The sequence below is a fragment of the Poecile atricapillus genome, chromosome 16, assembly GCF_030490865.1.
Source record: "Poecile atricapillus isolate bPoeAtr1 chromosome 16, bPoeAtr1.hap1, whole genome shotgun sequence".
NCBI lineage: Eukaryota > Metazoa > Chordata > Aves > Passeriformes > Paridae > Poecile > Poecile atricapillus.
In genome coordinates, this window is record NC_081264.1 from 10,928,833 (window position 1) to 10,949,521 (window position 20,689).

Sequence of the window (20,689 nt, forward strand, 5' to 3'; positions counted from 1 at the left end):
GCTTCTTACAAGAGGGAATCTGGGTCTTCTAACTCTGTAGAATTTAGAATGTCATTCCAAAATCCATATACTTACAAAGGGCTCTATAATTCTAACATAAAATCAAAATGGGAGTATTAGTTAAGCATCAGCTACAGCATTTGAATTAGAAGCACCTGGGCAATGCAGGCTGTGGTAAAACACAGTTTGTGTCTCTGTGCATGTTTACACAGACAGATCTCCTGCAGCAAATGAGAACCTGGTCCAAGGAGGCCTGTCCTGCTCCAGCACTATATTAAAGATGGACATAGATACTGTTTCATGGGATGCAAGCTTGGTGCAGGACATGGGCTCTTCAGAGTGGCCTTTAGAAACATTCAAGACACAAAGCAGTTTACCAAATCACTGCTAAACCTTTGCTCAATAACCCTCTCAACAATTGTGATGTAGAGAAGATTCTTCACAGATATAAAATTGAGGAATAAATTCAGGAAATGTGACCTTGAGCATCAACAGCAGAACCATAATTAAAACTCAGAGTATTCCTAACTCCTAACCCTGTGTTAAACAACATTTATACCTGCGTTTGGTACATAAAACCATGACTAGTTACATGGAAGGAAAGGGAGGGTCATGAAAGGATATTATTTCTGCACAAGTGGTATCTTCAGATTAAATGGAATGTCCAACAGCCTGGAGTGCAGCTTCTTTGCATTTTGTAATCAATTAATTTCCAAAGATATGCTGTTTGCAATTCCCACCTCATTTGTAAAAGAAAGGAGTAACAGTGGCTTTTGCAAACCTGACTACAGACAGATCAGGAGAGCACAACTGTGGCCAAAAAGCCCAGCTCACTGAGAATACAGCACAGTGCAGAGTGGGATTCACAAATTATTTACTGGCTCTCATTTGCACACCTTTGGACAGGTGGCTAAATTGCTCAAAAACCAGACAAAACGAGGGGATGCAAAGTAACATACTAACTTCTTTAATAGAGTCCAATCCAATTAAACCAAAATCACTCTGTGAACCCCTGGGTTTATTCACACTAAACAAGTCAGTGGTACATAGTGTTAACCCGATAGCTGATTGTGTTCATCCCCTAGGTCCCCACATGAAAAATGAGCACCAGTCAACCAGACTGTAAGGATATTTTTCCTTCCTTTTTTTTTTTTTCTTTTTTTTTTTTTTCATAAAAACTATTTCTTTCATAGACTTAAAACAACCAACTAGCCAAGTTATTAATTATGGTACATCTAAAAAAAAAAATTAATACTAACCCTAATGTGACTGCTGCTTTATGAGTGTTCTGTGTATCGCCTTAGACTGGCTTTTCAGTAGCAATTCACTACAACAGGTCCTAAAATAATAATAATAATAAAGAATTAAAAACCTGACAGCAAGTTTAATGGTCAAAAGTAATAAAAACAACCTGTTCTGAAAGGTGATTTTTTTCAGCAGTTCAGTCCTGCTGCAGCATTCACAGCCTCACAAAGGCAGAAGGGGTTCAAATTCTCTCACCTTCTTTAAATGTTTCTGGTTTTAAAAGGACAACTGCATTGTAACCTGCTAGGAACCATGGGGTATTTTATTCAACATTATATTCAATAATGGGTCTGTTTTTTAAACTTACTGTTTTTCTGGGGGAGTTTAGGGAGGGCAGGGGAATAGAGAGAGAACAAAATCACAGCTCCCTGTAGCTGCAGCTCCTGAGGTGCCTCGGTTACTAGGACTGTCTCATTCTCAGACCTGTGCTGGTAACTTTTGATTACTCTCGAAGAACACAAAGAAAACACCAGCAGCAGCCTCTAATGCTCCATTTGTTTTGGGTCATATCTCCTATTCAAGGCCACCATCTTCTGTAATTTATCAGCTAAAGAAGCATTTTCTCCCTCTCCCCAGTGAAGGTTTAAAGGTGGGGTAGGGCATGAGACAAAGAGGGAAGCTAAAATGAATAAAAAATTCTCAGCTATAGAACCAAATTTCATTATTTCCTCTTTCATTCACAGCATCTTATCATTATAGCCAGACTGCTGCTCTGTTTTGTTAAGATCCAGCTGATCTCATTTCCCCTCTGGCCCCATTGGTTGCTGGTCGACCTCTGGATCCACTAGGGATGATGCAAATGCTGACTGGACGATCTGAAACCCAAACGACTCCAGGAGAGACATGTTCTGTTGGGGTGAGAAGGGGGATCCTAGAGCAGGACCCAGGTCCCCCAGTGGGCCACCAAGGGCCCTGACGTGAACTTTCTGTATGTGTTTGTTCAGATAAGACTTTGATCTGAAAAAGCTGCCGCATTCAGGGCACGGGTACTTCTTCTCTCCTTCCGTCTCCATTTTGTTTTTGCTGACTGCCAGGTCACACGAGAAGGACCCATTGGTGCTCTGTTTCTCAGGAGTCTTGAGGTCACTGGTGTCAGAGAGGTCTCCATATGAATCAGAACTCTCAATCGGGTCCGAATGTGAACATTTCTGGCCTTCTACGGGAAAAAGAAAAGAGAGAAGTTTTCAGAATCTTAGCTCCCAAAGGAAGATATTTAACATGCATTAAAATAAATCCGACTGGTTACCACCTGATGACGTTAATGCCTGTCACAACAGAATGATACACACTTAACATCCAATCCCTCATACTCTAAAACCCTTTCCAAACCACCAGGCTGCTATCACAGCAACAGCTGGGGTTTCATTAGGGATTTGTCATGATACTGAATGCAACCATAATGGGTCTCTGGTTTATTCACTTCTTGAATCCCAAGGATGTCTCACAATGCTTACACCTCAGACACTACAAAAGGACAGACCTAATGATGAATTTTCAACTGTGCAATTCACTTGCACACTTCTGAAATGTTGTTGATACTTTGGGGGAGAGCCTAGAAACTTCACGAAGCACAACAGGCTGCAGCAAGATGTGAAGAAACCTGGAAACATTCAGCAAAACAGCAGTGCGCTACTGCAATTTAAGAAGTGCAATTCCATTTAGTCTCAAGGAACTCTTTTTTACAAGTGCAACACTGTTAGAAGTTAACTTCACAACCTAAAATTGTTCTATCTTTAAGTACTGCAGTGTGAAACAGCAGGGAGGTTAGGGATGTTTTTTAAGTTATTTGGGTATATGTCCTGGCAAAGCCATTGGTATGTTTGGAGTCTTCCCCATTCTCCTCTGGCATTATGCCAAGGAAATTTGTCCACACTTTTTTTGCTCAGTGCATGTGAATGAGCGTGAGAAACCCAGACGTGCTCACTAAAGGAGTCTCTGAATACAAACAGGCTGTACCTACTATTAACTCTAAGACACCAAAGAACCACTTGGCACAGCCCAAAAGACAGATCTGCTCTGGACTCAGCATTACAAACCTAACAGGATATGCATGAAATCAATACACCACTGAGCTGGAATAAATCTCTTGTTAAGTCAGCACACCACCCAAAACTAAAGGGCTTCTTAGTAACTCTATCAAGACTTCAACAGAAAAAATTACACAACTCAAGGTTTCTGCTGGCACACACTTTGTTTAACCCAGCCCACTGTGTTCTCCTGGGCAAGAAAAGAAACAGAACAACCGTGGCTTTGAAGAACTTTCTGTTGTTTCACTTTCGCCGGGAATACTGACAGCTCAAGCCAAGAAGCAAAAAACTATTCTACACAGATAAACACACTGCTTTACTTATTCAGAAGCTAAATACTCCTCAACTATGCTTACAATAACATCTTTTTCACCTTCCCCCCCACAAGCTGAATGAATGTCAAAACCAACAAGAAAGCACCAGTACTATTATCACCCTTTACCTCTCCTCCCCAACAACTGCATTTAGAAGTGTAAGTTTAGCTACAGACAGCTGGCTGCATGTACAGTATGGTTCCTATTAAAACCAGAAACAGGGTTTGACTGACGCGAGATTCAAGCGGAGTGGGACTAACAAACTTGCCCTCAGGCAAAGTTCAGATGCTGACTGCACCAAGGAAGATGCTCAAGATGAACTAACATGGCTTTTTCAATCTTCCAAATTGAAGAAGCTACTAAAACTTCACATACTCTTCTGTGTCCATTTCCTTCCTCTAGACTTGTTAAATCGGCTATCCAATGACAGGTATTACATCCTACGTGATGCTATGGATTTTCTCTGCATCTCCCTAAGCTTCTCTCCAGTATTTTCCCTGTCCTTCCTCCCTCCCCTTTCTCGTGCCCAGCCCAACACCCCACAACACAAAGTTCTGCACAGAGCAGCAAGGTGCAGAGCAGCGAGTCTCTTGCCTTTGATGCCATAGGTCCTGACGCAGTGGAACGCTGCTCCCCCATTCGGGATGGACTCCTGGTGCCTGGAGACCTGGGGAAGGGGAACACCGTGGTGGGTTTTAACATGGACCTTTAAGTAGGAGGCAGAGGAGAAACCTAAACAAGATAAAAGGAGATGAGATCCTGCCACCAGCAAAGACACACATCTGCCTTCCCTGTTCCTTAATCTTTCTCTTGCTCCTGTTCCCTATTGCAAAGCTGCTGTTCCACCAGCTCCCTCTGACATGCTCACATAGGAGTCCTGTCATCGTCAGGCAGTAATGCAATGCACACTTTTCATCAGACTGAGTTTGCTTTTCGTTAGTCACAAAGAGAGAACAGCCTCCTTAAAAAACAAATTCTGTGTAAGCAAACCTAGCAGGTGACATGAAACTTTCTGGAAAAAAAGGCAGAAGAGACATCATAAAAAAAGGCACCCATGTCTCTTCACCATTTTGGTGCTGGTTTATCTATTTCAATTAAAAATGCTTTCTTCATCTGATAATACTTAGAAAGATAGCTCAGATTAGTTGATTTTATGCTGTTAAGATCTGAAGGAATGCTATCTAGTTAACAACCCTCGTTGGTTTTTAGTGCCATAGGTTCTTTTCCTTTAGGTTTCTAGCACTTATAGTGACTTCTAGAAGGCAGAAAGCTGAAACTATTGACTTTTTAAGGTATACAGTTTTGCTCTATAGTAATTTTTAAAAAACATTTCCTGCAGTTAGCTCATCCTGAGTTTTAAAAAGTATACTAGAACTCATATTTTGTCTAGAATTAACAAAAAGTATTAAAAATAAATTTCACTATTTTTATTAGCTCTGATCTGTAAGCGCCAAACACTGAAAATAAAACCATATATATATCAAACAATTGATTTCTGAACAAACCACTTTTTTACATTTGTGCATGTGCTTTTTAAAATGTTTTTTTAAAGCCTCACAAATATGTTGTTTCTCTTTAATGCAATAAATTATCTCACATATACTTTGGAATGTTTTTCAATTCAACCTCAATAAAATTTGCAATTACTACTAGTACATTTGGACCATATATGAGGCACAAAGAGGACAGAGTTTTAAAGACTTCCTACAGAGGTAAAGCTACCACCACCAACCAGCTTAATTTTCTATTTTATTTTGAACAGAGTATTATGGCACTTTCATGTTAGAAACATTTTCCACTAAAAACTAAGAACACAACACAAGGTTCACCATCACAGACCCAGAGTTGCAGGTTCCCTTTCTGGAGAGAGAAAACCCAAGCGCTAGATTTTTTTTAAACCAATATAGCCTTTACAGCACAAGTCCTTGCAAGAGAACTTTCAAAACAATATTTTGCTTAAAATATGAATAGATATTCTGCCATAAAGCCATTTTTGTAGTGATATAACTGCATTTACATTTGATAATATATAATAATATATTAGGAAGGCCGCAAACCAAATACTACACACCTCTCTGGGGTGGATTTTCTGATTGCAGCTGCTAGTTTCAGGTGCTGAATTTAATAATGAATGTGGCTTTACACTAAATTTCCCTGTGCCTAGCACACAGAATATCCCTCTATCCTGACTTTCATCCAGGGGTTATTACGAATTATATACAGAGGACCTGCAAAGCAAGAACTCCACAGCAACCTGCTGAAGGGAAAAGGAGCAGGCTGCTGAGAATGAACAAGAGGTAGTTCCTGTGGACCCCTGAGCTGAAGATAGAAGTACAGAGAAGTAGATACATCGCAACTGTGAAGAAACCAAGATCATACGAGTCTCAAAACACAATGGAGCAGAATCACCAAGGCCAAGTCATCCGGGGAATTAAAGTAAGGATATTATCCTCTGAAATAATGCAAGACCTACCCTCAGACACAAAATGTTGCATTGAAAATCTCACGGTGCAACAAGAGAATATATTCTTACAAATACAAAAAAAAACCCACTGTAGACCTGAAAGAACAATCCTCTGACTGGTAGAGAAAAGGGCACAGTGTACAGATAATAATGGTGACACTTCCACCTATGAGGTACTCTCCTTATTTCACACGTGTGGCTAATAACCACATGCATGTTGAGATCAACCTCTTTGATGGAGCAATGCATTAAAACCTCACTGCCAAGCATTATAAAAGGACTACATGCAGGTATTCAGTGTTTTTCTACACCACAACTGACACAGGAAAATCTGAACTTTTAATCTCTGCACACAATATTTTTTCTGAACTCTGCAGTTCTTTTTGTAGAGTACATTGTTTTATATAATGAAAACTGCTGTGAAGTGTGTTAACTCCCCTTTATGCACTTGGCAGATGAACATGTGAGTCATCAACTTCCATCAAAACCGTAAGAATGCCAATTGCTTCATGGGAAACTGTTTAAAGAGAGATGTTTTTGGAGTTGTTTTCATCCTAATTTTTTTCTGAAGCACTTAGCACTGGTCTTTTTATCTCCACCAGACTTTAATTATGAATGCCTGTCCTAGGAAGATGGGGGTTCATAGACCTTAATCCTTCATTCTTAAAAGTCTTTTTCAGAGGAAAGTCAGACTAATCCAGAGGATAAAGTGGCAGTATTTTCCAGAGAAGGAATGTATTTATTACTTTACTCATACACATCTCTCTACTTTGTAGGGCAGATTATTTCTTCATACCAGAAGAACCAATATTAAAAATATGTATAGAGATGAAATTATCTCCTTTATATAAATGGGACCTACCCCTTGATCTCTTAGATAAGATTTATAAGGAGATAAACTGTAGAAATAATTGCAGGATGCCCCTTGTTCAAAAATTGTAATTTGGATTTAGCTAGAACATAAGGAGAATGTGGCTTGCTTTAATGGACTCTGCCACCATGAAACGTACAAGAACTCATCATGAAAAATAAATTCTCATTTGTGATTGGAATATTTACCCTTTTCCTAACTAATTTGATTCTGTGAAACAATCTGTATGCATTTGAAACATAAACCCAAACTTCTGAACTGTATGTGTTATTACCAAGTACCAGCTCTAGACCTGCCAAAGTCATTTATCTCTAGAATCCTTTGAAAAAGCCCACACAAGCAAATAAAGTTCCTAAGGATGGTAATAGAAGATTGTGTAACAACGCATCAGGAGCATGTCTTTTCTATTTAAACTGATTAAAGAGAATTTGTCTTAAAAGGTGAAGCTTGAGGATTAGTTTTTTAAGCACAATTTAGACAAATTCTTTAAGAAAAAAACCAAAATGAAACAAAATACCAAACCAAGAAAGAAAAAGAAAAAGAAACCAAAACAAACCCCAAAATCCCCCAGGGAAAAAAAAAACAATACAAAACCCCTCAAAATTGCTTCACTGTTTCCCTGATTTAACAAGATTTAATTGTTTCCATGATTACTCTAAGCATAAAAACCTCAAGTAAGGAAACAACCTGGATAAAACATCAAATCACAGCTCATAGTTCTTTAAAATTATACTGCCACATTGTAAAAGAAGTAAGTATGATAAACAAATGAGCCACGTGATATGGCAAACCACTGACTACTGCTTTCTGCCAGGTACTGAGTTCCATCCACATCTCTTAAACCCATTAAACCTTAGAAACAACGTAAGACACTTCATTAAGTTCCACAGAAAGCCTTCAGCCCAGCAGGATAAACTGAGGAAGTCTAAGCTCTGTTATTAGCACTGGGAGTGTTGAGCTGTGTAGAGTCACCTTTTCATCCACTTTTTTTTTAAGTGGCCAACATCCAAAATTCTCTCCACAAGCAGCTTGAGCTTGTAGAGCATTCTTGCTTGACAATTACTATATCCAGAGGCTGACAATTACTATATCCAGAACCAGCTAAGTTTCAATTAAAAAATACATCAGCATATTAGCCAAGGGAAGAATAAACAAAATCACACTGCACAAGCACCTCAGCCATGGCACAGCTGTGATCAGGTTACTGTGTGTGGCTTCTGACTGCACCAATGCCTATCAAATAGATATTTCTAATGCAGAAATTTTCCATTAGACTTCATCTTGCCAGGCTCAACAATTTAAAAATTAACTGTTTAAAACAATGAGCATTATACTTCGATTCTAGAACATCTAGGATTAAAAATTCTGCTGTCATTGATCACAAATCTATAATCAAAATTTACAGCATAAAACAATGAGTTTACAACACAATTGTTTGACAAATCCAGTCTGTAGCTTCCCCTTCCTATGAATTTTAACACTTCCTGTTAAACATTATTCATAATTACATTTTAAAAATCCTGATGTGAACTGAAATTCACAGCAGACAATTCCAACAACTCCCATGAAATACACAAAGTATAAGAAGAAAGTAGTTGCTTGAAGTTTGAACCTGTACACAGGTTCCCTATCCTTCTACAGCAAAGTATATATTTTACTTAAATTGCCACTGTACATTTAGATTTGTAAAATGTGAATAAATCACTCAGTCATTTTATTGTTTGAATACCGGGTCTGTCTTTGTCACACTGGCTCCATTTCTGAAGAGCTGCAGTGACATCCACTGGTAGTTAAGTTGAAATTCAAGCTTACAAATCGTGGGAACAAGACAATTCCTCCCAACCCATCTGAGTTTCTGTTTGACACCACGTTCAACGGAAGGAGAGCAGGATAGCACCTGGATCTCAAACAGTATCATCCATGTTGTTGTCACAAAAAGAATCAGGATAAGCTTAAGCTGTTTTTCAGAAGCCAGGCCTTCAGCTGAAAAGGAGGGCAAGCTTCATTTCATACCATCCACCTAGAGCTTCAAAACCTTAAGATTTTCAACCCAGATGCCTTTTCCACTCACACTCATAACATCACTTTCAGGATTCACAGACTGTTCAACTAGTGGCAACACCTCCCTTGCATTTTAATGTCTCATTACTCATCAACTCCAAGAGCTCCTTGTACAGTCTGCACATTAAACATAGCAGAGCTTAATTTTTTCAAAAGATTTCACCTCTCTTAAACTAGAACACAGAACACATGTCAGGAAAAAAACTCACAGAAAAAAAAAATATCCCAAAACACAGCAATCTCTTCTAACACCTACTAGCAATGTATACCTGTGTGAGCCAAAAAGGCATTCTGAAGCTGTGAATTAATCCCTCACAAAAAAGTCACCAATAAGTCAAAATAATTTTTCCAGCTTGCCTTACATCCCACAAAGGCTAAATTTCCAACTCTCTCCAACTGAAGAGTACCCCAAAGAGATGGAAAAGCTTCATAAGCTTAGTCATATGGTTTAGTTTTACATGGTGCTGCACGGAGCAGGGAGTTGGACTCGGTGATTTTTATGGGTCCCTTCCAACTGTGAAAAGCTGTATTTGTACAAATAAAGGTAAAGCACATTTTTAGTGCTCTTTACAAAGTATGTTTCAGAAATGTACATTAGTACAAAACAGTTTTTTGTGTTAAGAGGGAGAAGCAGCTTGACTCTATTGCACCAGGAGGTTAAGACTCGGTAATATAATGCAGATTTATGTTCAGTGTATGATTTTCAATTTAATGTGCATTTCAAAGATACAAAAACATTTTTCTTCCAAACTGACTGCAAGAGCTTAAATCTAATCAGGTATAGAAAAACAAAAATGCATGTTGAATGGCAGCAAGGCAACTTATCATGGTTATTTCATATAGGGATCTGGCTATTTAGCAAATAAAATTTGCTTCAGATTTAAACCGAGTTTCTTTGGGAACTATCTGCCATGTGAAAAGGCTAGACCTATACTCCATCAGTTTCAGGGTTAAGCAGTCAGTAGGAAAGGCAGAGTATGTACACAAATAGGGTACAACCTCCTCCTGTTGCAGAGTCACGCAGCCTTACAGCTCCCCTCAAGTGCTGTCCCATCCCACTGGAATAAAAAAATAGTTTCTTCATTACCTCGGTTACAGATAGTGCAGAAATTGCTTGGTCCTTCGCTATGCTTCTTCAAGTGATCTGCCATATATGCTGCTCGCAAGTACTTCCCACACACCTGGCATGGAACTTTGTCTTCGTGACATGCCAGGTGTGAGCGCAGCCGGTCACGAGTGGCAAAGGAAGCATTACAAGTCTGCAGGTATAACGAGAACCATGTGACTCATCAACTCTGCTAACAGCACTGATATTGTTGAATATATTTAGTATTCTTTAGAGTAAATACCTTAGATCCTGTGCAAACACAAAAAATTACATGATGCACAAGCCTTTTTCCCCCAGATAAAAAGTTCAGAACACCAATGCATTGCACAAGATGTAATGCTACTATTCAAAAGAATTAAAGCAACAAGAAAACAGTTCTGATACACTATAGACAGTAAAACTTACACCAAGATAGACTTGTAAGGCTTTTGCTCCTTTCTGAGGATGAAGATACTAAAGTCTTACGTAATATTTAACAGAAGAAATAGCAGAAACCACCTTGCTCCGTTTACAGTAAGTTCTGCCATTCCACTGAGCCATTCCAATCACTTTAAACCACTCAAATGTCCTCTCTGTCATTTTCCTAAATTCTATTCTTTGATGAGATAAATCTAACTTCAGTACACAGAATTCTTTTGGAGTGTGAAGATACACAAACAAAGGATCAGAGAATTATCTGGGATGACAATGACAAGAGACAGCAGAAGAGTCATCCTGGTATCCACAGCAGCAGTGGAGACAAACTGTAGAAGTGAAGCCTCAAAACTGAGCAGGTATCAAAATAACTGCATGACATTATAATCTGTTTTAACTTACCCCTGGTCAAGGTATCATATTCCACTTACTACCACAAAACAAGCTTGATTTCGCATAATATTGATTCTATTTTCCCACTTTCCAGCTGAAATCTGTCTGATAAGTGAAGGCTCCCTCCCATTTTTATAACCCCAGCAATGGGCAGGCAGGCTGTACCCACAGCCTGTTACAGTGGCCTGCCAGTTCTGAAAGGCTTGCTCTGTCTCTAATGTGTGAAGGGAAATAAATCACCAGCAATATGCTGCACAAGGTATTATAGTCTAAACCATTTCACAAGTGCAAGAAAAGCAAACATACATCAGAATGACCAGACCAAGCTGGAGCAGTGACATTCAAGAGTGTACAGTGTTTTGTTTATACCAACTTCATATAAAATAACACAGTTTTAAGAGTTATAACCAGAATCCCCAAAGAAATAATATGAGGCTGTTCAATGTCTTGGGAACTGGGTATAATCTGTATTTTTAAATATCAGTGTGTAATCAAATCACTGTTTCAATAGAGGCAAGACTTGTTAAAGTAACAATCTTCGTAAAATTCCAAAATTATAATTCAAGTAAGTGAAATTGATAATACAGAAGAGGATAACGTAATTACATAAAATTCAGTTAAGCAAGAGCTTAATCCAAAAACCATTGAAGGCAGCTGAAAAGCACCTATCAATTTCAACAGGCTTTACACTCATTCAATCCTATGAGATGCTTAAGTGTGGAAAACTCCCATGGAGATGAGGCTGCTCTGCAGCAAGTACAAGACTTAACACCTCAGAGGATCAGAACTTAATGAAATTTAAAAGGCAACAGTAAAATTATCTGGATTTCTGCGACATACACAGTTTAATTAGGCCCACCAGACAGAGATTTATAAATTACAAGTATTGAGATTTAAGAGGCAAATTCTTGAACATGAAAGATTTCTCTTCATTTGTAATCTCAGTACACAGCGCTGAGCAAAAGAGGTGCAGCTTTCACTTACTAAAGCGTTCTTAGAGGTAAGCACTCTCTTAAGGCAGGATTGCAGCCCTGATACTAATCAATCTGTTGGATGTCAGCTAAAGATATATGACTAGACTATCAACAATGACAGCCAAGAGATCCATCATCATTAACTCTAAAGCTATGGAGCTGCAGGAGGGTCCATACCCGAGCATTGGGAGTGCATTAGCCGATGAGAAGCAGACCGGAGACAAATCACATAAATACAGCGATGCCAACATAAAACCAAATCTATCCCACAGTGAACTTAGCAAGTTGAAAGCTTAGGGAAAAGCAATATAATAATTTATGTGTTTGATTTTCCACTGTTACTGCTGAGTTGTGTAAAGCTCACCTTTGGATAAGCTATATATAAATATATCTGCAACAAAGCTTAAAAACAATAATTAAGTCCAGTGGAGAAAGCAAGAACCAGTTTAGCTGAATCATAACAATGGGAGACAGGACTAGGGTTAAAGAAAACCCCAAAGTTAATATTCAAATAGTTAATATTTATAAAAGGTATAGAGAAAAAAAAAGTTTTATTTTATGAAAGATGTGAAGTGCTAAATGAGTGCTAAGTATTTATCATTAATTGTTAATCACAGAAGAAAACTCTCCAGTGCTTTCCTATCAAGCATTGCACAGGTATATAAATAGATCAAAAAGAATATATAAAGTTTAAAAAACATTGTTTAAGAAATACCTCTTGAAGTTTCAACTTTTCTATGGATGTGGATGTCTCTGAGCTTATTCCATGGTGGCTGCCATTTTCCTGCTAATAGGCAGGAAGTAAGAGAAATTAGGACAGGAAGAAACTCATTCTGCATTGAAATCAATGGGATACGCACTGGACTTGGGATGCCAATTAAGTTGTGCTTTAATTTAACCTGTATTTTTCTTGGTTATTTAATTTGCCACAACAACCTGTCTTGTCTCTGAGAGGAGCAAACTTCTTTTTTCTCCCCTTGTTCTTTTCAAGTCTACAGATTTTCAGATCACTGTTTGTTCCCAAACTGCAGCCTGACTTTCACACATGGACACGCCAAAGCTGACAGCTTCACCCCATCCCGTGGGGTCAGTAACTGAGCTGCCCCATTCTGGCCACAAAACTGACTCACTCCTTCTCCTATAGCCAGCACTCAACTGTCAGACTGGGGAAAAAAAAATAAATTCACCAGTGCAACCATCCAAGGGAAAAGATCCAGAGTGCCATTTGCCCGGACACCTGGACAACTCCTTGGATCTGATTTTTCAGCTGCTTTGGCTCTCTGGAGATCTTCCCTAATCTGAGTCTATCTTAACAGTAATGAAAAAGCTGGAGTCAAGACTTTGGCATCAGGTACTAGAGGTGCTGGAAATTAGGTTGCTTGTGAAAGACCTGAGAAGCACAGCCATTATTTCAGGGGGATGAGTGTAGGATTACAAACTGAGCACTGAAAACTACAGCTGTTGCAGGGATGTTCAGCTTAAAATTGTCCTGTTTCTCATACTTTCATTTATTCTGAAGTTGGGTTGACACCTTCCCACTTTGGTTTTGGTATTCCAAAGTGTACTGTGATGCCACACCAACGAAACATTACATACATATCACCGGTTTGCAAAGATACGTAAGAGCTCAGGTAAATGGCCAGTTTGTTTAAATCATAACAGAGCACAAATTCCAAAAATGACATTGCAATAGAGGATTCTGGAGTGCTCTTCTGTTTACTGACAGGCTAATTCTCTTTTCCAGTAAACATAAACAAAGCATGACAATAACAGGAATTTTCAACAGGAACTGAAAAGATTCAAAAAGGATGCTCAATGCTGTTCAGGCTGCTCTCAGGGGGAACTAATTTGCCAAACAAAATCAGTGGAAAAAGAGAATGGAAAAAGGGGAAACAACATGCCAATATTACACTCTTTTCCTTCTTGGTGGCCAGATCCTGTGTTAGATATATTTATAATGGAACAGATGTGTAACTGATTATGAGATAATCACAGGGAGAACTTTATCAATTTATACATCAGTTTTCATATTTGAAACAAGTTTTGAGTGACTGCATCCCTTCTGTGGTTTCTACAATGTATAGCAGATCTGTGCATATTCAAGAAGACTTTCTAAATCTGATAGGATATTACAAAGCATTTTCTGCAAAGACACACAACAGGTCATTAATAAATTTTCCGTGCCTTAAGACTCCTGAAAAATTAATTTTGCAGGGCTAAGCAACCAAAAATCAAGAACAAACCAAGCCTGAAGGACAATCTCAACTCTGTCCTGATGATTATAACCTATAGACTAGTACCTTTTAACTGAAATGAACAGTGCATACAGTATTACAGCACTTTAGACAACACACAGTAAGAAAGACTGCTCTTGGAAAGTGCTATCACAAAATACAAGTGTGCAAGGAAATGGCATTGAGCTTGGCTGTGCCATCTTAGCTTCCATGTTCCTTTACTTCTGAGCTCTTAGCGTATCCTCTGATTCACATGGAGTTGATACTTAATATTCTTAAATCAATGTTAAACTATAAAAGAATTGTTGGTCATCAGTTGGCAAAGGACAATTCATAGCTATCTGTGTAATTTTTAAAGTGTTCATCCAGTAATCTTGGCATCAAGTAGCAAAAGACTGAGGAGTGTCTGTTCATGTTGGGACATAAACATGCACCATCAGTTCATCCATAGACCCCTTGCTGTCCCCACATTGTGATTTTTTTTTTTACGAGTGGAATTTTCCAGTTTGTATAAATCTGTTTGTATAAACACATAAAATCATCTCAAGAAGCTTGAGCCAATCTAAGGCTTTATCTAGGACAATGTGACACCTCTATGGCCTGAGTTTCAAATGTCCTGGGCTTTCACAGATCATATGGATGTCAAGAGAAACCTTTAGATGGCTCCAGCTGTCTGGAAAACTTCTCAGGATTCTTAAAATTTCAAAATGTATCGATACTCTCACAATTTGAAGGAAATATAGGTGTGTCAAAACGTGCAACAATGCAGATCAGGAGGCAGCAATCATGTAGGATTGTCTAAGTTCATAAAACATGGTTAAATATTTTAGAAGAAAAAATCCTCTAACTTTCACTGTCTTCAAAAGAAGAAAAAAAAAAAGAAAATAATCTTGCTCCTGCTTCTTTAAATAAATATTAAATATTTATTCAGAAGCCAAGCATGGAGATTGTTAGCCCAACAACTGTTTTGAAAGTTTGCCCAACATCTCTCTGATGGCAATGTGTGATGGTGGAAGCTGATTCTCAACTTTGTTTTAATTGATACTTCCAGGCACCTTTTAAATCTCTCTATAAATGGATTATAAAATGTCTTCCTTCATTTGGTCTTTCAAACCTTATTAACTGTAAAAAACTATATACAACATTATGACATTGTACAACAAAGGATACTGTGATGCCATTATTTATATTCTCTCTGAGATAAAAAAAAGCTTCCAATTTTGCTCAGTGCAATGTTCTGACAGCTATGCAATATAAAAAAGTAGTATCTTGACAAGTTATGATAATTACAATTTACTAATTATTTATTGAAGTTATTCTAAAAAAATGAAGTCAGCATTGGAGCCTCCTGATGGCAACAACTGCAATTTAAAAAAGAGGGAGGGAATAATCAGTGACATTGACTCCAAGCCCAGGTGGCTGGATAAGAGATCCAGGGTGAGACTGGGACAGCACAGTAGGGAAGAACATCTGGTAGAAGCGGGGGAGGCAGGAGGACCAAAGCTGTAGATGAGGCAAGGGGGGACAGGAGGGAGGTAAAGCAGATGTCACTGTGGAACACTGTTCTTTACAAACATTTATCCCAAATCACATTTACATGGTACTCCTACTGATACTTCAAAATTGTCTGTACACATAAATGCAATGCCAAACATTACCCACAACATCAGTCTGGCTCCTACCTGACATTTGTGAGGTCTCTCTGAGGTATGCACCTGTTTGATGTGTCCATTCAAGTGGTCTGGCCTTAAAGGAAAATACACATAAGCACACTTAAAACAAATACTAAAAATAAAGTTACAATTTTAACAAGAAAAGAAAAAAAATCCCAGTGCTGTATCTATGACAAATGTAGTGATATTTAACTTTCCAAGAACCACATCACCAACAACTGGGACTCTACCTTATGTACCCTCTCCAACTTGCTAAAAAGGCAGCATTTTCTCCTCAGGAAGAAATCATGACTGAGTGATCAGAGGAAACAGGAAATACAAATTATGATTTTCAAGCCTGTACATCCCCATCCAAAATCTTATTTAGACCTTAACAATCAGGCACTTTGATTTACAGTTGTTTAATATTTGAAAATCAGACCCTTTTGGTTTATGTCCTAAACACAGATGAAAAAAAAGCCAATTTTAAGCATCTCTTGCAAAAAAAGACTATCTAAACTCTGTTGCTGTGACACATTTTCCACCTGCAAGATGAAAAAATAGTCCTAACTTACAACTTGGTAGGGAGACTGCATTAATACAAATAAAGTGCTCTGAACATTCCAACTAGAAGGTGCAATGGAAGAGCAAATTATTACTGTAAAAAGTTAGACCATTCTTCACAACCAGCAAAGCCTACTTGGAAGAAGAAAGGACTGAAGAGCTGCAGATTGTCCTGGTGGGAGTTTCTCCTAGTGGGAAGAAAGCTTTTCATTGTATGAGACCAAAACTGCTTGGAAACAACTTCTCCACCCTCTCCTCCCCCAACTTCCCAGCTGCACCAATGAGAGGGCACGGGATGGAATTCACGCACTGCAGACAGAAAATAGGCTGGACTTTGCAGTGAGGCTCTTACACCCGATGCTCCAGCGCTGGAGCGGTGTAACCGGACAGACTGGTTGGGGTCCTTCTGGGTACCTCAAGCCCAGCAAGCTCACGTGCTGCGCTACAGAATACAGGAAAGGACACTAAAAAGAGACATCACGCTTCCAACTTCCTCAGGCTGCTCCTAAGATTGAATACTGAAACTTAACAGTCTCTGGTTTTCATTCATACTTTGGTTTTACAGATACACAAACGGTTTTGTTGTTAATTTTTGTAACAGCATTCTAGCCTGCTCACATTAACTTACTGGGGAAAATAGGAACTCAACATGTATTTCTCACTTCCTCCGAAAACCTTTCATTCAGCAACAGCAGAAATCTTTAAGTGTGAGTAAAAACAATAAAACCTGGCACGTGATCCCAGATAGTGCTATAAGAAAAGTACTTGCACTTCTAGCCACAGATGAAATTTTCATTTTGTGACCTTCCATCACTGAATCTGCAGCCCTTATGAAGCTGCATCCCTAATTACTGCCGATTTAAAAGAAGAAGGGGGGGTGGGGCTACATTTTCATAATTTATTTCAATAACAGAAAGTCCCTCTATCAAAAAGAGAGCAGGGGCACAATTCCACAATTTACACAGCCTGGTGGCCTTTTGATTTGAGACCTCGATTCCTTCCCTCATGTCAGAGCAAATCAAGTGCTGTAGAAAACCGACTGCTAGTACAGAAATAGCAGTGTATGCATCCCCCTCCCCCCCACTACTTCTACACTCAAAGCGAGCGGCAAAATTCCAAAAAAGTTTCAAATTCATTTACTCAGACTATAAGATACCACTAACACAACTACGTGTACCAAACTACTTATTAAATTAGCTCCCACAAACAGCGACAACAAAAAATCAGCAACATTAAATGCACAGATCTTACGTATGTTGCAGGGCAGAAACAGGATCCCCTTCAGAAGGATGTAAACCCAAAGGACACAAAGATCATGTATTAAAAGACACTTGATGCTGCAGCCTTTGAAATCTCACCTCTTCCTTCACATTTGGGTGATAAAAAACATTACGAACTAAGAGAAATGAAGGGAAGTTAAGAAAAAGAAAATTTAAAATGGATACGAGAAAAATAATAATCTTGAGATGTATTATTTTGCACTTCAACAGCACCTTCAAACTACCTACACATCAGCGATCTCAAGACACTTCTGTGAGGCAGGTAATTATTTCAATACCCAGTTCACAGAAGAGTTATTTGAGGGAGAGAGACTGACTGATTTGCCCAAGGACACGCATACAACCAACTCTGGGACAAAGCTGGGAACGTTAGCCAGAAGCCAGCTGACTCCCAGTTCAATGTCTTAATTACTTTTAAACCCTTCCAAGAGACTGCAGAATAGCATCCCAGAGGAAATGATGGAAGTCTCACTCCTTGAGACATTTTAAAGCGGAACAGTCAAACTATCCTAAGTACATTTCCAAGAGATAGGAAAGTCAACTTTATAGGTCTCTCTTTGTGTCAATGGTCCCTACAAGCATCCTCTTACCTGGAAAAGCCTTTTCCACAGCTCTGGCAGATGTAGGGCTTTCCCACAGAGCCATCATGCGATCGAACATGATAGGACATCCTGTCTTTTCGCTTGAACCGCAAGCCACACACCGGACAAGAGTAAGGCTTTTCGCCAGAGTGTGACAGCTTGTGCCGATTCAGGTGGTACACGTCCCGAAAAATCTTGCCACAGATCTCACAGGCCACCTGTTTCCTCGTCCTGCTTCTTTTTCGAGGTGCATCGGGGTCATCCTGACCAGGAACACCGTTTTCACCCAGTCGTGGGGGTGGGATGTCTATGTAGCCCAGCTGCAAGCTTGTCACCCCATGTTGAGCCTCGTGCTGCCGAAGACGATTAGCATCCGTGAATACTTTCCCACAGAGACCACAAGGCAGGATACCAGCCTCTCGCAGGCCCCCTGGGGTACCAAACATCATGGAGTCCAAGAGATTGGCTTTACGGGGACGCCCTCTGCCCCTCTTGGTGCTTAAAGTGGGGGCACTAGCAGCAACATTCTGGAAGGGTGAGGCCAGCAGCGGTGGGGACAGAGGTCCCGCCACCATGGGCAGGCGGTCCACACCCTGCAGGACAGGTAGGGAGGACTGCGCAGCCGTGAGCGCAGCCCGCGTGGCCTCGTCTTCAGGCATGCCAGCAATGCCATTGCCATTGGGTGCCAAAGCGGCACCATTGGTCATATCAAGAGGGAAGCCGAGGTCAGCAGCCCCCGGACGGAACAGCATAATGTCAGGGCGTGCGGGGGGCACGAGGAGCTGCACGTTGGACTGCTTGATGACCTCCTGGCAGATGTCGATCACGGAGCGCATCAGTAGGAACTTGGCGGCCGTCATGAGCTCCGGGAAGCTCTCCAGCCGCACCACGATGCGCGACGTGTAGGCGAAGTCCAGGATGTCTCCGAACACCTTGGAGCTGATGGTGTGCATCTCCAGCTCCCGCCCGCCCCCGGGGGCGCCGCCGGCCGCCGCTGCAGCCCCTCCGGCCGCCGCCTCCGCCGCGCTCCCCTCCGCGCCGCCGCCGCCGCCACCTGCCCCGTCGCCGAGCTGCGCGCTGAACACCGACTCGAAGTACTCGCTGCAAGCGGCCAGCACGGCGCGGTGCGCCGGGAAGCTCTCGTCGCCCACGCGTAGGAGCACGTCGCAGAAGCGGCCGCCGTTCTTGCGCTGCTGGTTGAGGCTGTGCAGCACGTCGGCGCTGTGCCGGCTCACCTGGTAGGTGTAGCAGCCCGACGAGGGGCCGCAGGCGGCGGCCTCGCTCACCCGCTCCATGGGGGCTGCGCCGCCCCGCCGGCGCCCGCAGGGGGCGCGCGCGCTCTCGGGCCGCCCGGCGGCGCGCGCCGCCTCCTCCTGCTCGTTCCCCGCCCCTGCCCGGGCCGGCGGCGGCGCGCGCGCGGCGCTCCCTGCACGGCGCGAGGGGCTCGCGCGGCGCGGGGGGGGCGAGACAAAAGGCTCGGGCGGCCGAGGCGCGCGCGCGGCCGCGCGAGCCCCGCCCGGGCCCCGCCGCCACGAGGCGCTGCGGCCGCGGGGCCGCCGCGGGAAGGGGCGTGCGCGGCGCGGCGGCAGCAGCCGGGAGGGACGGGGGTCCGGCGGCGGCTCCGGGCTGCCGGCTCCGTCCGTCCCTGTGTGTTTGGAGCGGAGGAAAGATGGCAGCGGCTGCACTTCCTCTTGCACTTTCACCCCTGGGGGGAGGAGAAGGAGGGGGCGATACCACCCCCCCTACAAAAATCCAGCGGGGGCCCCCCGGCTCCTGCTCCCCGACCAAGCGCCGCCGCCGCCGGCCCCGGTCCGGGCCCCGCCCGCTTCGACGCACCCTCACCACCGGCGCCGCAAACTTTCCTCTCTTCTTTGGACGAGAAGACCCCCACCCTATTCACAGAGACCCCCCCTCCAGCCACTCGGGCTCCCCCCTGCCCCCCCGCTTCCTGCCCCCCTCCCTCCCCGCATCCGCCAATGCAAGAGCAGCCAGAGCCAGCAGGCCGGCCCCCACCCCGCCCGCCCGCGGGGGCTGGGGGCTGCAGTCTCCCCCTTCCCCAGCACCGATCCTCCAATGCCGAGCCGGCAGTGAGGCCCCCGCCCGCGGCTCACGGGGGTGGTGGGGCTGCGCTCGCCCCCTCCCCCAAATATCCGGGCTGCAGCTCGCCCCCCAGGCCCCCTCCCGCTGGAGAGAGGAGGAGGGGCCGGCGGGGGGGCTGCAGGGAACCTTCCCCCCTCCCCAGGCGCGAATCGTCCAATGCAAACCCTCCCGGAGCTGCAGAGGCGCAGAGCGGCCCCCACCTCCTCGGCTCGCCTGAGGAGAGCCGATCCCAGAGGGGCCAGGGGCTGCAGCGCGGACCGGCGTCCCCCCGCTCTTTCATTGCATTTCTCACCCCCACCCCCCGTACACGATCAACTCTCAGCCTCGCTAGAAGAGCGAGGCGCCGG

General features: G+C 42.4%; 1 protein-coding gene across 3 annotated transcripts; it reads right to left on the reverse strand.

Annotated features, from left to right (window-relative positions):
• Window positions 1-917: 917 nt before the first annotated feature.
• PATZ1 (POZ/BTB and AT hook containing zinc finger 1) lies at window positions 918-19,537 on the reverse strand. Of its 3 annotated transcripts, XM_058851601.1 has the most exons (6): window positions 18,252-19,537; window positions 15,848-15,911; window positions 12,647-12,718; window positions 10,130-10,301; window positions 4,241-4,378; window positions 918-2,461 (listed from the first exon to the last, which is right to left on the reverse strand). In XM_058851601.1, exons 1-6 carry the CDS (start codon window positions 19,535-19,537, stop codon window positions 2,043-2,045), a joined length of 2,151 nt encoding a protein of 716 aa, XP_058707584.1. In that variant the 3' UTR covers window positions 918-2,042. The 3 variants fall into 3 exon arrangements, with proteins under 3 accessions (XP_058707584.1, XP_058707585.1, XP_058707586.1); XM_058851602.1 differs by lacking the exon at window positions 12,647-12,718; XM_058851603.1 differs by lacking the exons at window positions 4,241-4,378; window positions 12,647-12,718.
• Between the last annotated feature and the right edge of the window lie 1,152 nt (window positions 19,538-20,689).

Bases quoted from the DNA above. Each gene is read 5' to 3' on its own strand.
- PATZ1 (XM_058851601.1), bottom strand. From the start codon at position 19,537: ATGGAGCGGGTGAGCGAGGCCGCCGCCTGCGGCCCCTCGTCGGGCTGC. The intron at 12,719-15,847 runs GTAGGAGCCAGA...CCTGCCTATTAG, and splicing joins AGAGACCTCACAAATGTCAG to CAGGAAAATGGCAGCCACCA. The intron at 4,379-10,129 runs GTAATGAAGAAA...TATCTTGTTTAG, and splicing joins CTGCACTATCTGTAACCGAG to GTTTCTCCTCTGCCTCCTAC.